Genomic DNA, 18,726 nt, shown 5'->3' on the forward strand with positions numbered 1-18,726 from the left:
TAAACAATATGTTAATTAATTGCTCAATAGCCTTCTTCTTGTTAATATATATTCAAAATTACATATCACATTCCTTTCTCTCTAACTCATTTTTCTAGCCATTGATAGAAATTATCCCATGTTCTAAAATACACTGAGTCTTCTTTCTCTTTTATCTTTAAAGTCAATCTATCCATTTCTACACACACTAAAATTTTATAATAATAATAATAATAATAATAATAATAATAATAATAATAATAAGTTGGAAGGGACCTTGGAGGTCATCTAGTCCAACCCCCTGCTAAGGCAGGAAACCCTATACCATTTCAGACAAATGGCTGTCCAGTCTCTTCTTAAAAACTTCCAGTGTTGGAGCATTCACCACTTCTGGAGGCAGGTTGTTCCACTGGTTAGTTGTTCTAACTGTCAGGAAGTTTCTCCTTAGTTCTAGGTTGCTTCTCTCCTTGACTAGTTTCCATCCGTTGCTTCTTGTCCTGCCTTCAGGTGCTTTGGAGAATAGCTTGACTCCCTCTTCTTTGTGGCAGCCCCTGAGATATTGGAACACTGCTATCATGTCACCCCTTGCTCTTCTCTTCATTAAACTAGACATACCCAATTCAAGCAATCGTTCCTTATGTTTTAGCCTCCAGTCCCCTAATCATCTTTGTTCCTCTTCTCTGTACTCTTTCTAGAGTCTCAACATCTTTTTTACATTGTGGTGACCAAAACTGGATACAGTATTCCAGGTGTGACCTTACCAAGGCATTGTAAAGTGGTATTAGTACTTCACTTGATCTTGATTCTATCCCTCTGTTAATGCAGCCTAGCACTGTGTTGGCTTTTTTGGCAGCTGCAGCACACTGCTGGCTCATATTGAAGTGATTGTCCACTAGGACTCCGAGATCTCTCTCACAGTTACTATTATTGAACAAGGTACCATACTATACCTGTGCATTTGATTTTTCCTGCCTAAATGTAGAACCTTACTTTTTTTACAATTGAATTTCATTTTGTTAGATAGTGCCCAGTGTTTGAGTCTGTCCAGATCCTCCTGTATCTTAAGCCAATCTTCTGGAGTATTGGCTATTCCTGCCAGCTTGGTGTCATCTGCAAATTTGATGAGTTCCCCATCTATCCCCTCATCCAAATCGTTGATGAAGATGTTGAAGAGCACTGGGCCCAGAACAGAGCCCTGGGGCACCACACTACACACTTCCTTCCATGTAGATGCGGTTCCATTGAGGACCACATGCTGAGTACGGCCTGTCAGCCAGCTACGAATCCATCTGGTGGTGATGCTATCTAACCCACATTTTTCTATCTTATCAAATAGTAGAAGTACTATTCTTAAATAGTACTTCTTCAGCTGGTAAATTTTCATTTTTCCAATGTTGGGCAAATACAATTCTTGTTGCCATTAGTATGTGTAGTATTAAATATCTGCAATCTTTCTCATAATTTGCTCCTATTATTCCTAACAAAAATAATTCTGGTTTAAAGTCTATTTGTTTTTTAGTCATTTTCTCCAACCATAAATGTATTTTAGCCAAAAAACTTTTTTGCTTTAGGGCATGTCCACCAGATATGATAATAAGCAGTGCTTTTTTTGTAAAAGAAAAAGGTGCCGGAACTCACACATGTCATATAACCCGCCTTGCCTACCCTACAAGGTTCCATCCCAAAAAGGTGCCGGAACTCCGTTCTGAGCGTTCTATGACAAAAAAAAAAGCCCTGATAATAAGTACCTGGTCTTTGTTTACATTTCCAACAGTTGTTTGAAGTATTTTAAAACATTTTTGCTAATCTCACTGGTGTCATATGCCATCTGTAAAACATTTTATATAAGTTTTCTTTATATGCCACTGCTTTAGTTAATTTAATATTTCTTTCCCATAACTTTTGCCAGTCTTCTAATTCTATATTATATCCAAAGTTCTTTGCCCATGTTATCATTGTTTCTTTTGCTTGTTCTTCCTCCATCTTTAAGTTTAACAGAAATCTATAGAGTTTCTTAATCACTTTTCATCTATTTTAGCAGTATCTGATCAATCAATCAATCAATCAATCTTTATTTATTGATTAGCCCTTGGGCCATATCAAGTTACCAGATTCCAAAAACAAAATATCACCAAAACTTGACAAAAACAGTTCAAATGGAACTGGATAAAATACAATTTAAAATACAACTGAAACAAAATACAATCTAAATGAAATCAGGGTAAAATACAATGATTTAAGAAACAGGTTAAATATGATTAAAATTATATTACAATGTCACCTCTGCATCTGCCCCAAACAGTCTTAAAACTACTTTTAAAATTAAAATCTTTCCTACAGTCTACCACACTCTGCTGCACCAACCTTGTTCTTATTTCCATCAACTTTACAGCAAATTTGGCAATCCATTTCACCAACTGTAAATTAGAACCTAAGAAACAAACTCTTTAGACATAGGGGTACTGGTATAAAAGATCCTGCCCAACTGGTGTTTCCTCAAATCTGAATACAGGGGACAATCAAAAATTACATGGGACATTGTTTCAACTTCCCCCATCCCGCATAAATAGACTCTTTCACTTACAGGAATCCCCCTATATCTGCCCCAAAGCATTTTTGTTTGAAGTTGGTCCAATCTCAATTTGGTAAAAAATCTCCTTAAGATGGGAGATAAAGGCAAAGTTAAATATTTTTCTATTTTAAAAATTTGTTTATTAGCCGATAACCAGGGACAAACTTTTACTGCTGTCACCTGTGCAATGTCCGATTGTGCACTTATGTCCGTAAATCTCTGTGCAATCCAAGTTCGAATCTGCCTAAGATCGCACTGCTGCCAGTTTAACGGAATACCAAAGCTAGATACCTGCTTCAAAACTCTTGATAACCATTTTTTTTTGTTACTTGAGATTATCTGATCCATTAGCTTAGGTAACCTCCCTTCCTCCATCTCAAATATTCTGAGCCAATAATAAACGGCCTTCAGCATGGCCCTAGTGCCAATCACATGGATTCCCGTTTCTGCCATTACTACGCAAGCTGGGGTTCCAGGGAATACTGCAAAATTCTCCTCAAGAACTTATTTTGAGGAATTTCCTGCCCAGGCAGCTTAACTAATCCCCATATTTCTGCCCCATAGGTAAGTACTGGTTCAATTTTCGCCTGAAAGACCTTTAGCACTGGGGTTAATGAAGATAGAATTTTCTCTAAAATAAGTTTGTTTAATTGGGCCACAGTATCTGATCAAATCCTGTCTGTTCTTTATCAAATCCCATTGTTTTTTTTAATATCTCATTTGAATTTGCAGATATGGCCACTATGCTAGATCAATACCTTGTTCTTGTAAATCTTGTCTTTCAATTTTCCTTCATTGTCCAAAATATCTTTATAAGTCACAACTTTATCGTAGTTAATTAAATTTGGGTAAGCAAAAGCATTGTATCTTAATATAATTTTTTTCTTTTATTTTTTCCCATTCTGAAAGAAGTGCATTCCTTATAAAATGGTTTTGAAAGTATTTGTGTATTTTATTCTTCCCATACCACAGAAAGGCATGCCAACCAATTTGTAGGTCATACCCCTCTAGGTACAATAGTCTTTTGTCTCTAAGCATTATCCATTCTTTAAGCCATTTAGAATAGTTGCTTGGTAGTATAACTTCCAGTCCAGCAGTCCAAATCCTCTACTTTCTTTCGCTTCTTGTAGCATTTTCTCTCTAATTCTGGCTTTTTTTTTCCTTGCCAGATAAATTTCAATATTGTTGTATTCAATTAATCAAAAAAGGCTTTTCCCAGCCTTCCAGGAATTGTTTGAAATAAAAAGAGTATTTTTGGTAAGATACTCATTCTCACTGTTGCTATTCTCCCCAACATTGAAAGTTGGAAATTTTTCCACTTTTCCAAATCCAATTTTATTTGTGTTAGCAGTCTTACATAGTTATCTTCTTTTATTGTTACACATCTTGCTGTTAGATAAATTCCCGAATATTTAACTTTTTTAACTATTTGAAGATTAGGTTTTTTAGTTGATTTTTTTTCCTCTAAGATTCTTTGTTAGCACAGTCTTTTCTCTGTTTATTGTCAACCCTGCCACTCCTCCAAATTTTTCTATTTTCTCCAGAAATTTAGTGCTTGATTCCAATGGATCTTCCAATATGAAAACTAAAATATCAGCAAATGCTTGCAGTTTATATTTTTCATCTTTTATCTCCAGTCCTTTAATTTCTATGTCTTGTCTAATGTTTCTATTCAGTACTTCCAATGTTATCATAAATAGTAATGGAGATAGTAGGCATCCCTGTCTTGTGCCCTTTTTAATATTGAAGTTTTCTATAAGATCCACGTTTACAATTATTTTGGCTGTTTGTTTACAATAAATTGTTTTGATTACATTTATAAAGTTTTTTTCCAAAGTCCATTTCTGCAAATTGATGGAACATAAATTGCCTGTTTACATTGTCAAACGCTTTCTGTGCATCAAGTAATATTAAAGCCATTTGTTTCCGTGGATGAATTTCATAGTAACCTAACACATCAAGAATCATTCTTAAATTATTTTTATCTGTCTTCTAGGTAGGAAACCATTTTGGTCTGTATGTATAAATTCGATCAAAAATTTCTTTACTCTTTCTGCCATTATTGAGGCAAAGATTTTGTAATCTACATTTAATAGTGATATTGGTCTATAATTTTTGTTTGCATTAAATCAGAGTCTTCTTTGGGTATTAAAGTAATGTTGGCTTCAGTCTATTTGGTATTTTAGCCTCCAGGAGAATTTCATCACACAGTTCTTTCAGGATTGGATTTAATACATCTTGTAGTGATTTATAAAACTGCAGGTAATCCATCTGGGCCAGGAGTCTTATCCTTTGCCTTTTTATAGCCTCTATAATCTCCATCATTGATATTTTCCCATTTAATATGTTTTGAATATTCTCTGGAATTTTTGGTAAGGCTTTTTTTAACTACTGCTGTATTTTTTCTTTTGGAATTTCCTCTGCCTTATAAAGTATATCATAATAATCTTTAATAATTTTTTAATTGTATCATTTTGAAACTGTAATTCACCTTTTGGATCTTGCAGCTTGCTTATCAATTTTGTCTCTTTCTTTTTTCAGTCTATATGCCAACCATCTTCCTGGCTTGTTGGCATTTTCAAAGAAGTTCTGTTTAGCCCTTTTAATCTGTTGCGCCATTATTTCCATCTCAGCTAAATTTAATTTATGTTTTATTATCTCCATTTGTTTCTTAAGTATCTTCTTTTGTGGATCTATTTGTAATTCTGATTCTAACTTTCTGAATTCTTTCTTCAACTTTAACTGTTGTTGTTTCTTTTCTTTATTCTTTTTAGCCACATAGGTTATAGCCAACCCTCTGAAATATGCTTTAGCCGTATCCCACACATTTTGAAGCAATGTTTCTTTTTTCTTGTTTATTTTGAAGAAAAAATCCATTTCCTTTGTCTCTAGTTGTAAAAATTCTTTTTCTTTCAGTATAGATTTATTCAAGGACCATCTTAATTTTTTTCTTAGTTCCTCTCCAAGTCGTCTTTATTGGTTATGATCTGCCCAAACATTAGTTTCTATCTCAATTTCTTGTATCATTGTATTAAGTTCCAAAGATGTCCATATCATATCAATTTTAGATCATGATTTATGTCTATTTGAGTAAAATTTATATTGTAATTTCTTTGGATTTTTTTCTCTCCATATATCTTGGATACAGAGTTCTTTTGTCATTTTTAAAAATGCTTTAGGTAATATATTTTATCCTTTTCTCCCTTGTTTGGCGCTTTTGTAGTCCAAAGTTCCATCTGTTATTGCATTAAAGTCTCCCATTATATAAAGATTTTGATAGTTTAAATCTAATATTTTTTAATATAGTTTTTAGTAAAATAGATCTTGTTTATCATTTGGTGCATATATTGCTACCATCAGTATCTGTTTTTGATCCATCTTTATTTATAGTTGTTTATAGTTTATTTGATTTATATACCGCCCTTCTCCTTGGTAGGGACTCAGGGCGGTTCACAGGGCATATATCAAAAAGAGAATACAAAAATTAAAAAAGGAATTAAACCCATGCCCAATAAAACAGTGGTACAAATTAAAAACAATTAAAAACCCATAATCCCCCATCAGGCCAGGCCAGCTAATTCGAACAGGTGGGTCTTCAGGCCCCGACGGAAAGTTCGGAGGTCTGGTGCCATCCGGAGCTCCACCGGCAGTTGATTCCATAATGCCGGAGCCCCCACAGAGAAGGCCCTCCCCCTGGGGGCCACCAGTCGACATTCCCTGACTGGCGGCACCCTGAGGAGGCCCTCTCTGTGGGAACGCACAGGGCGGAGGGGAGTCGATGCCGGCAGCAGGTGGTCCCCGAGGTATCCCGGACCCATGCCATGTAGGGCCTTAAAGGTCGTAACCAACACCTTGAACCTCACCCGAAAGACAACTGGTAACCAATGCAGCTCGCGGAGCAAAGGTGTAACATGGGAGTACCGGGAAACTCCCAAGACAACTCTCGCGGCCGCATTCTGTACCAGTTGGAGCCTCCGAGTGGTCTTCAAGGAGGCTCGGAGGCTCCATTTCCACCATTAATATTCTCCCCTTATCCACATAGATTTGTTTGGGGTTCATTGTTTCTTTAATGTATACAGTTATTCCTCTTTTCTTTTGAAGTGCTAACACAAAGTGAAGTTTACCAATTTTCAGTTGTTCTAACAACTTATAATGTTGTCTCTTAATGTGTGTTTCTTGAAGACAAATTATATCCATTTTTAATTTTTGTAATCGTGTAAAGATTTTTCTCCTTTTTGAAGGAGAATTTAGTCCATTTATATTCATAGACAAAATCCCACTCTCCATCTCTTTCAATTATATCTAGGTCTTAATCTTCTAGTTGATCTTATCTGTCTCTGATCTCTTGGTATTTCTCCTTCTTCTGTATATGTGTTTTTGATTGCTTCCTCCTCTCTTGGTTTGACTGCTTTTTCTGCTGCCACTTCTTCCTGTTTCTTTGTTTCTCTCTTTGTTCCAGATGCTCTTTGGTTGTCGAAGAATTCCTTTGCTTTAAGTGTGTATCCAGTCTATATTTTTTCATATCCCAGTAAATCAAAATCCCTTCTGGAATCAGCCATCTGAAATTCACTCCTTTTTCAAATAATTTCCTAGTTAGAAACTGGTATTCTCTTCGGGATTCTCTTATTCTCCTAGGAATTTGTTTGAGGACTACAATTTATTTTTCTTTGTATTTCAATGGTTTGTCTCTTACTCTTCTCAAAATCTTGTCTCTTGTAGATCTTTTAAGAAATCTAACATATACTTCCCTGGGGACTTTATTTCTTCTAGCATAGTTTGAGTTGACTCTATAGATCTGGTCTAATTCTCCTTCCATTTGCTGTTTCCCAGTTCCTAATGCATCTGCCAATAATTCCGTTATCAAGCCTAGGAGATCCTCTTTCTTATTTTCCATTATATTTTGAAATCTTAAAAAGTATGAGGCTCTTTCCATCTCCATCCCAGCTATCAAGTCTTCTAGTTCTTCATTTATTTGGATCAACTTCTGATTTTCATCTTTTAAAAGTTCTAGTTTCTGGTCAACCTCAGTTGATTTATCTTCTATTTTTGAATTCTTTATTGATTATATGTGATCATCTGTTTAAAATTTTCAAATAGAGAATTCATATTGTTAATTTTTTTATTCATTTTATCAAAATCACTTTTCAACTCCTCATGGTTTCTTGATGTGACCACAAAGTGAGTAGCAATTGCCTCTTGAATTGCTTGTGGGATCGCTTGAGTGTCCTTTTGGAAGGTATTAGCTTTTTCTTGTTGAAGCATTGTATCAATTGATCTCTGATAGACTGGACCTGCAAAAGCCAAAGACGGAGCAGAAGATCCTTTTTTTCTAACTTTAGATAAGTTAGGAGCACTCATCCTTATCATACGTTGTAATCCACCAAGTAAGTCAAAATTTATAATCCAATAGGCTCCTAACAAATAGGAGGGGTAAACAATAAAAATAATAAATGGGAAAAAAGAGCAAAAGGGAAAAAAGAAAAAAAAGAAAAAAATACCAAAATTTGTAATCCAAAGTATTCTATTCGAAGGGGTTTCTTGTTATTCACTCTTTCAAAACAGCTTATAAAAATTCCAGGTCAAGCTGTATTTGTAATCCAGGGAAGTCCGATGACTTCAAAGACAGTTTTTATTTATAATTGTAATCCATCCAAAAAGAGTCTTTTTTTCCCCAGCCACAATCTTCAGGACTTTAAATTCCAAGGACACCAAAATGTTTAAACTATAAGCTATGTCTGGGCATACAGCCAAGTTTTACTCCAATCAGCAACTCAGCAAAATAAAAAAAAAAAGGAAAAAGAAAGCAAGGTTGCATGTAGTTCTCAGTTTTGCCATTAGATGTCCATTCCCTCCATACTTTAAAAAAGTTTAAGAAATTAAAACCTGATGGTTTTCAAACAAGAAATAAACAACAACAAAAAAAGATTTACAAATCCAAAAGTTTTCCAAGTTATCCTTCTTTTATACCTCAGTCATCTTCACAATATTGTAGGATAAGGAAAGTAGTCTCACCCAGATCAGCTGTTTTGCCTTCCGCTTTAAAATTCGTTGTCTCTGATGATCAGCTGCTTCTGGCAGACCGCATGGGTGAGATCAGCCTTTCTTCCTGCTGGTCCAGAGGGCCCCTTTGGATCAAGCGGGCCAGCTACTGCTGGCCCGCGATCTGCAAACTTTGACCCTTTGGCCAGTCGCCTCTACGGAGCGACTTTCGGTCCTATTGGACTCCCCATCTGGTAGAAATCGGGCACGGGGAAGAGAGATTCATTCCCCATCTTGCAGCGATGTCACTGAAAACTCAAGAGTTCTGATTATTTTTTATTTATGTATTTATTTTTAGCATTCAGTTCTCATTTTCCTTTCTGGAGTTCCAAATAACTTATAGCTCATCTCTCACTCGCTCAAATTTATCTTAAGAACAATCTTGTGAAGAAAATTTAAATGAGAACTGGTCATTCATACCCAGTGAGTTTCATTGCTAAGTGAGGATTTTAATTTCACGGCATATCTACACTTTGTCCTTGCTTCTGTCGTCAGTATGGGTCATCCTCCACCCACTCCTAGCCCATCACAACTGTTAGCCCAATTCAGCCCAATTCAGTTGCTTCTGCACTGAACTGCCAGACTTCTATATGCTCTGGCGGTTGACAGCTGCCATTTTTTTAAAAACAAAATTATGGTCCAGTAAGCCAAGGAACTTGCCTCATCCTGTGTTTTCCTAAATAAAGCTCATAACTTCATTTAGCAGTTACGCCTCTCTGTAGGCACTTTTTTTATTTGTCTCCAGACTTGGTGAGGCATGTTCCTCTTGCTTTCTCATCGCTTTCTCACAATACTGCCAAACTTCCTTTCTTTTGTTTTTTCTAAAAATGTTATTGCAGTTAGGCACATTGAAATGAAATTTAAATACATGCCATTTTGATTATATGAAGCACAGACCATAAGTTTTCCTTGCTACAAAGTTTCCTTGGATCCATGGTAGAACATGCACATGAAGGAACAATCTGTTCTCCTTGCTTTAATTTTTCCAGAATCACAGCGACCATGGAACAGTGGAAGAAAAGAAAGAACAAAAGAAAGGGGGTTTCATTAGTTTTAACATTAATGAAATATGGGAAAGAGCTGTGACGGAATGCATGTATGAAAACATCTGGGAAAGCAAATTAAAAGAATCATCTGGGAAAGCAAATTTACAAACTGAGGACTAGTGAGGAAGGACTAGTGAGGACTAATGCATCTGGGAAAGCAAAGCAAAGTGAGGACTACTGCGGAATTCCCTTCATCAGGCACCAGGATATCCACCTACTCTGAGGCCAGCCATAGACATTTGCCTTTCCTACATAGATGAAAGGGCACAAAGGAGGGGAACAGCCAGTCAGAATCTGTAGACAAAACCTGGCTCTGTTGTCAAACCATGGCAATCCATATTGGATTGTTTAAAGTCACCTTCAGGAATAGTCAGATGCTACAGGCGAGACATGACTATGTGGAATTCTCCTTAATCTAATTAGTCCTAGGTGAGCCCTGTTTATTACAAATGTTTGTGATTACAAATGTGCATATCAAATTATGCAAACTGTAAATTGTTTAACGTGCCTTTTAGGGTTTTTTAGATTCCATATAATATAGTAAACAATATATGTGCATATATACCATCTCCCAGCCTGGGACTTAGATGTGGTATTTTCAAAATGCATCTCGGTAAAACATTTGAACCATCTTTTTAATTTGTGATAAATGGACAGGGTGCCACTATTTTTTCTGTTCAGATGCATACAACTGTATTACAGCTATATTCAGTGTCATTCTCCATAATTAAACAATATTGTGTAGTGGGTTCTGGACCACATTGCAGACAGCAGGCAGATGAGTACAGCAACAGCTCTTTATTGTGGGTAGGACTGTACTGAACAAAGGGGGTTACCTGTACCCCTTATATACCTTGCCAGGTACGCTCTTGACCAATCCGTTCATCTGAATCTCCCGCTGAAAGCTAACCAGCCAATACGGTAACGGTACAGCACCACCTGGTGGTATTTGCTGAGCTGCTGCTCAAACCCCATGCATAACACCCCTTCCCCCTTAAAAGAACAAACAATATATTTAATACAAGCATCATGCATACTATTTTCCTGCAGTTACAATGGTTAATGGCAAACCATGTCTTGACTCTACGCCTGTCCCCCCCACTCAAGATTGTACATAGTCTGCAAGATAGGCAGGTGGCCTGTGAGCCCTGGATGACTGCCTCAGAGTTTGCGATTCATCCGAGACAGCAGAGTCAGTGGTTGAGTCCTGGCTCAGTGTTCCTGGTTGACCCATCCCAGGGTCAGCCCTTGCAACCACGCTGTCGTGATGGTCCTGGGCCGGTTGTTGTAAGGACCGGCTCTCCTCCTGTCCTGTTGTTGTCAGTTGTTGGGGTTGATCGATCTGTGATCTTTCAGGAACCCGCTTCCTGATTTGAGCTATGTGTCATCTGATCTGACAGTCCCCCTCCACCCCTACAATGTAGGACAAGGGCCCAGTTCTGTCAACCACCATCCCCGGAATCCATGCATGTCCCGGCCCATAGTTCCATGCCCAAACCAGGTCATTGGTGAGAAGTTCTCTAGAGGGTTTGGGTTGCTCAGTCTCCACAGCCACTCTGTCGGGGTGTAGCCTGTCCAATTTGGTGATGAGGCGCCGGCCCCAATGAAGTTCCGCTGGGCTCTTCCCCGTGGCTGCGCAAGGTGTGGTGTGTTGTGCTAACAGGAATTGTGCCAACCTTTGATGCCAGTTGCCACTGATGATGCGCCTCAATGCGTCCTTGTTTGTTCGTACCATGCGTTCTGCTAATCTGTTGGTCGACAGGTGGAAGGGCGCAGCTGTGACATGCCTAATCAAGTTGGCCCTGGTGAATGCCTGGAATTCAGCAGAGGTGAATTGAGGCCCATTGTCTGAGACCAATACGTCAGGGAGGCCATGTGTGGCAAAGAGCCCCCTGAGCACTTGGATAGTTTTGGCCGTAGTCATGCTATTGACTGGTATCACCTCTAGCCATTTGGAATGGTTGTTTACCACCACTAGGAACAGCTGTCCTTGGAAAGGACCAGCGTAATCAATTTGGACTCTGGACCAGGGGGCGTGTGTAGCCTCCCATTTGTGTACAGGTGCATGGGGCATCTCTGGTCTGGACCTTTGGCAGTCATAGCAACTATTAACCTGTTCCTCTGTGGCCTTATCTAGACCTGGCCACCACAGGTAGCTTCTAGCTAACGCTTTCATCCTGACTATTCCCGGGTGTCCTTCATGTAGTGACTTTATAACTTTGTTTCTCAGTGTCTCGGGAATAATGACCCTACTTCCCCACAAAAGGCATCCCTTGTGAGCAGACAGTTCGTGTCTTATATTGAAGTAAGCCTGGAATTCCGGGCCTGGACTTTTTTCTTGCCACCCCGTGACTACCCAAGACTGAACTCTGGTCAGGATTCAGTCTGCTGTTGTTTCAGCGGCTATGTCTTTTGCCTGTAAGGGGCACTCGGGTAGGTCCTGGATGATCACTATTTGAGCTGCAGGTGCCGGATCAGGTTCTGAATTTGCTAAGGGTAACCTGCTTAACCTGTCTGCGTGGCCCATATCTCTACTTGGTTTGTGAACCAGTTTGTAAGTGTATGCAGATAGGAATATGGACCATCTGAGCATCCTAGGCGACAGAATTTGAGGGGTTTGTTTGTCTGTTGTGAACAACCCCAATAAAGGCTTATGTTCCATGAATATGGTGAAATCCCTGCCATAGAGGTAGTCATGGAATTTTTTGACCCCGGCCACTATAGCCAGGGCTTCCTTGTCAATCTGGGCGTAATTCCTTTCTGCCCCTGACAACGTATGGGAGTAGTATGCAATGGGCACCTGATCCCCGTTCTCCTCTAAGTGGCTCAGTACTGCGCCCACTCCATAGGGAGATGCATCGCAAGCAGTGCAAATGGGCTTTGACTCTATGAAGTGGGTGACAGAAGAATTACTAGATAGTAGTTCCTTTAGATTTTTAAAACTCTTGTCATGGACCTTGGTCCAGTTCCATGTAGCTTGCTTGTCTAGGAGCCTGTGCAGAGGCTCAGCTATGGCTGCCTTGTGTGGGAGGAATGAATGGTAAAAATTCAGGAGCCCCAGGAATGCTTGCAGTTCCCCCTTGTTTTTGAGGGGTAGGGGCCATTTTGATTGCCCTTACCTTGGATTCTGCAGAGTGGATTCCCTTGGCATCAATTCTGAACCCTAGGAATTCTGTGGATGCCACCCCAATGCTACATTTGTCTTTTTTGAGTTTGAGCCCTGCAGAGCGGAATCTACTTAAAACAGCCTGCAGTCTCTCAGCCAATACCTCCTCAGAGCTTCCAGCTTTCCTGAAAAAACACTTTTCTCTGGTTCTCTAAACTTAATTGCATTGATGGTTTCAGGTATTCCAAAGTTAATTACTTCTGATATGATTAAAAGGGGAGCTGCAGTGATTGATATTGGTATCAACCATCTTCATGATCCTGTCACTGGAAAGACAAAATTAGTAGGAGATGTAGACTTTGAAGGTAAGCCAAATTCCTATGTTCTTAGAAGTGCAAAGTTTTTTTATTAAAGGAATAAATCATCAGTCTTGAGCTTTATTTCCAGATGAAGAAATTAAGCAAATGCTTAATACTAAGTTATAATTAAAATTTAGTTGAAAGTTCCACTCCCTCCCCCATTTTTCATAAGTCTAAGCCAGGAGTGGGGAACTTTGGCCCTTTTATGACTTGTGGACTTCAATTCCCAAAATTCCTGAGCCATCCATGCTGGCTCAGGAATTCTGGGAGCTGAAGTTCACAAGTCATAAAAAAGCCATAGTTCCCCACCCCTGGCCTAAGCCTTCAACCTGTGAATAAAGGTTCCTCTGCCTGTTTATGGATATATATTTTAGAATTTATTTTGGAATCAAGACATTACTTATATAAATTGTTTAACTCCATTAATTACATTTAATTACACAGATTAATAGTTCTTAAATTTAGCAAACTTCTCTTACATAATCTGATATTTAATGATATATAGGTAGTCCTCGACTTACGACCACAATGGAGCCCAAAATTTCTGTTGCTAAGTGAGACATTTGTTAAGTGAGTTTTGCCCCATTTTACAACCTTTCTTGCCATAGCTGTTAAGTGAATTATTGCAGTTGTTAAGTTAGTAACCTGGTTGTTAAGTCAATCTGGCTTTTCCATTGACTTTGATCCCAGGACACTGCAATCATCATAAAAATGTTGCCAAGCATCTGACTCATGGTCATAAATATGAAAAATGGTCATAAGTCACTTTTTCCAGTGCTGTTGTAATTTTGAATGGTCACTAAATGAACTTTATTACCTGTATAAACTTTGTGATGTCCTAGGCACCCAGAGTAGCTTTAACAGTGAGATGGATAGCATATACATTTAATAAATAAATAATATAATTTATGGTTTATATATACAGTAGATAAACATGGTATACAGTACTGTTACCTATATTTAGAATTTATACTCAAAATTTGTAACTATGAAAATAAAATATATAATTGAAAGTTATCCCTATTAAATTTATTATTTGGGTAAAATAATCCTGAAGTTATTAGTACAGAATGTTAAAGGTTCCTTATGTTTGCAAAATCTTAGTTTGAAAAACAAAATAATACTCTTATTAGGCTATTTTTGTGTAATTTTCTGGAATGATAAATCCAATTTGGGTCTTTAAGAACTTCTACTGTAAGAATGAAGATCTTCCTGTGCAGAGGATTCTGTTTATTAAGGATGAACTTTACTTCTTTTGGAAGTTGAAAGCACTGAAATTTCTAAGGGCATTACAAAATGATAATATTACAGGATAAAATTCTTCAATAGAACAAGGCAGTTTCTCAGAACCCTTGAGACATTTGCTCTGAAATTAAATATGAAGCACCATGCTAAGTTGTATTTAGAGAAAAGAGATAATACAATCTAGAATAGATGCTTGAGTACCTAAATGTGGTAGGTGGCCATACTTCCCTGGTGTCAGAGAAATGTCTAATTTGGATAACAATTTAATTTATTAAAATGTTATCTGTCAGATCAATTTCTAATGATATAATTAGAAATACAGATTGGAGGTCTTCCAAGTTTCCTCCCACCCTTATGAATGTAGTTAAGGAAGCCATGAGAGGTGTTGTTTAAGGATCTAGTTTGGGGTGAACTATGTTTACTGAAGGAAGAAGAACTCAAGTGATAGAAACTATATTTTAAAAATTGTGTCATACCATCTATTCTGTTGGTGCCTAATAAAATGGCAATGGCTGTATTTTTATCCTATACCGCATCAACACTATGACATTTGTTGATTTGATTTGTTTAGTTATTATTTTGATTGAGCAATGTTTTTGAAATTTAATGAAAATTCCTCATTTTCTGCAATTTTTATAATAAGCAAGAATAGCTTTGGTTTCAGGAAACTGCAAATAATATATTGCTCCCAGTGTCTTTGAAGGAACAGAAGCTGCAATTTATTTCAAATATTATTATAAGTCTGTGGTTAAAAAAAATTCAACCAATTCTTGGGCATGTAAATAACAAATGAGCCTTGGGCCCTTTTTTTTTAATATAAAAGCAGTAGGAATCACCATGTTGCTTGTTTGACTCCCGCTGTGGATGCTGCTGGAAACAGATTATACGTGGTGACATGAATATAAATCTGCATACATTAACCCTGGGATTAATAAATGCCTATTCAGCCAGTGAAACAAACCATCACATTCTGATAAAGGAACATTGATGTGTCTGAATCAAGTTTGAGTTGACTCATAATTTAATATAATTTAATTCCTATTTTATTTGAGACTATTTGTAACAAGAATCATATGCTGAAACTGGAAAACTATTTTGTGTTTTGGATTTATGTGTCTTTTTTTTAAAAAAAATCCTGCTATTCAGCTAGATCTAGATGCTCCCCAGAAGAATCTATGAAAATATTGTTTTCCATTGTTGGGGGTGGATTTCATTTGAATACACATATTTTAATACATGTTTTTTTATACAGTTTTTCCTTTTTTTAACATATCAGAAGTAAAGAAGAAAGCTAGTTTTATCACCCCTGTCCCAGGAGGTGTAGGACCAATGACAGTTGCCATGCTCCTGAAGAATACCTTAATTGCTGCAAAGAAATTGATTTACTAAAATGTATAAATTGAAGTAATTCTATTGTTATATAAACATTTATTTTTGTTACAAATGTATTTATTAAAATGTGTTTATGTTAGATTACTGAGAAAAGATTTATTTCTAAATCTTTACAAATCTGTTACAAAAATGTATACTTGCAATGGACTAACTTAAGTGATTTAAGGTTTGAATTGATGTAACTTCTATGCATAATCCCTGTCTAAATGTTTGGTCCCTGTTGGAATTGTGCTGTTTTTCAAACATATGTTAACTGGATTTGAAATGAAACCAAAACCTGGGTCTGAGTTTCAGATTTATAATGCAACTCCAGCAGACAATAATAAAGGGCTCATAATCCATTATGCACACGGGTGTGGGGACACTCAAATGAATACTATGATAGATGCTTAACAGATATAAATCAGGAGTTTATCTCTGGAAACATGGTTTTGTTGATAAATATATTATGTTCACAATTGCAAAAAATTAAATAAATTGTGTACAAATTTTAAGATGCTTTTGATCTAATTCTCAGATGCATATTTATATAAAAAGGAAAATGTTATCCAAAAGCAATTATTGTGTTTCCAAGCAGTTTTCATCTACCTCTAGCTGACCTCTTACAGCTGAGAACTAGACATTGACCAAGAAAGTTAACCCTTCTTAACTCACAGAAGCATAATTCCCTTAACAGAGCGAATGAGGTACAATAAGGTTTGATTAGCATTATAGTTAGAATGAATATTTAAATAAGATACCTGTGATTGTTGCAAATAAAGCATGTTATCAAATATTTGATCATATGTTAGGGACCCAACTAGCCACTTAGCTACACTTTTTTTATTCAGTTGACAGAATAATGCTAAATTGGTTTTCTTCACATAAAAAATATAAACAAATATATTTAAAATTCTCCCCCTTTTCTTAATTATCACATTGATGTATTTATTGTCATTGTATTCCTTTGTCATTGTTTACTTTATTGTTTGCTTATTTTACTGCTCTTTATATGCTTTCCATTTTTCTTTCTTTTTATTATTGTAAGCTACTTGGAGTACCCCCATGGCAAGATAATGGCTGGACCTAAATAAATAGATAGATAGATGATAGATAGATAGATAGATAGATAGATAGATAGATAGATAGATAGATAGATAGATAGATAGATAGATAAATGTCATTAGAATTTTTAAGAGTTGAGATGGAGGCTATTAGTAAAGCTTATTTATCATTTTCCTGCATTTAGACAGATTTGGAAAATTGGAAAAAAAAAACCTGTAAATAATGATAGGCAGTATGCCAGATTATAAATTCTGAATTTGGAATGTAGTAATTTTGTGCAATAATATTGTAACTTTTTTTGTTAATTATAATATTTTATTATGTTATAAAATAAAATACAAAAAAGCAGATAGTAAGAAAGAAAAAAAGAGCATTGAGTTCCAACTTCCTCTGTTGCAGTAGAATAAAGCATTAACATTGACCCTCCACTTTTTACTTTTCCATAGTAGTATAAACTAGCCATTTCTATAACAACAAATCAATTTAATCAGTAAATGCCAAGATCAAAGTTTCATTTTTCCACTCAAGCACAAAATCCAGAAGCGGTCTCCATATAGAAACAAAAGTACTTATATTCTTTTCTTTAATCAAAACAGTCAATTTAGCCATCTCTGCCAATTCCATCAACTTCTATAGCCATTCATCCATAGTAGGGATTGAAATGTCCTTCCATTTTTGTGCATATAATAGTCTTGCTGCCGTTGACATATATAAAATCAGAGTTCCAAATTTTTTTTCCTAAGTCTTTTTTTATTATGCCTAGAAGAAAAATTTCTGGTTTCATCTTTATCTTTCTGTAATAGGATATGAATCCTACTCCAATATTTGTTTGCTTTATCACATGGTAAAAGGTCCCTTCTTTACATTTACATTTCCAACATTCATTTGAAATATCTTTATACATTCTAAATAACGTATCTGGTGTTAAATACCAGTGGTGCATCATCTTATAAAATTTTTCTTGTAAGTTATAATTCAATATAAATTTAAAGCTTTTCATCCACATATTCTCCCATTGTTTCAGCATCATATTATATCCAAAATTCCTTGCCCACTGAATCATACAATGTTTTACATGTTCACTTTCCAAGTTCAATTTCAATAACATTTTATCAACCTTAGCAATAATATTTTCATCACTACCACATAATAAAATTTCCAGTTCATTTTTAACAAAGTGAAACCCATAACTCTTTTTATCTAATTTAAATCTTTAAATTGTTGATATGCAAATCAATGACAAACATAACCCTCTGATTCTAACTCTTCCAACAACTTGACGGTAGGCTCACCAGAATTGAAAAGTATCATTTTATCATAAGTCCATCAGTCTGGCTTCGTGACCATTTCTTTTCTTAAAAAAGCTTCCTGTGGGGACATCCAAAGAGGTAACTTTGTAGAAAATCTTGTTTTGTATTTGTTCCAAAATCTTAGAATGGCACGTCTAACAAAGTGATTGTTAAAATCCATATTGTCTTTAGCTTTATCATATCATAGGTAACCGTGCCATCCAAACCTTAATTCATGACCTTCCAAATCAAGTAGTCTCTTGTTCCAAATGTTTTGCACTCTTTTAGCCAAGCCAGACATCAAAGTACAATTTCAGATCTGGTAGGCCCAAATCCCCTCTTTCCTTAGCATCTTGCAATAATTTGTGTCTAATTCTTGGGGTTTTTCCCCTTGCCATATGAATTTGGAAAGATCCCTTTGCTATTGTTTAAATGGAGCATCAGTTGCATGTATAGGTAATGTCTGGAACAAAAACAGCATCTTTGGTAAAACATTCATCTTAATTACAAAGATTCTACCCAATAGCGATAAATGCAGTTTGTCCCATCTTTGCAAGTCCTTTTTAATGTCATTCCAAAGAGGCACATAGTTATTTTGAAACCATTTTATTTGTATTTGTCAGCAAATATTGTAGTCATGTAGTCTTGTAATATT

General features: G+C 36.4%; 1 protein-coding gene across 1 annotated transcript in view; it reads left to right on the forward strand.

Annotated features, from left to right (window-relative positions):
* MTHFD2L (methylenetetrahydrofolate dehydrogenase (NADP+ dependent) 2 like) overlaps window positions 1-15,735 on the forward strand; it is a gene marked incomplete at both ends in the record, with an annotated part of 45,119 nt that extends 29,384 nt beyond the window's left edge. The window contains 2 exons of the mRNA XM_083377939.1: window positions 12,982-13,107; window positions 15,623-15,735. Of these exons, the coding sequence (XP_083234065.1) occupies window positions 12,982-13,107; window positions 15,623-15,735 (239 nt within the window). The remainder of the gene's footprint in view (window positions 1-12,981; window positions 13,108-15,622) is intronic.
* Window positions 15,736-18,726: the final 2,991 nt, after the last annotated feature.

This window comes from Vipera ursinii (assembly GCF_947247035.1).
Source record: "Vipera ursinii genome assembly, chromosome: Z".
NCBI lineage: Eukaryota > Metazoa > Chordata > Lepidosauria > Squamata > Viperidae > Vipera > Vipera ursinii.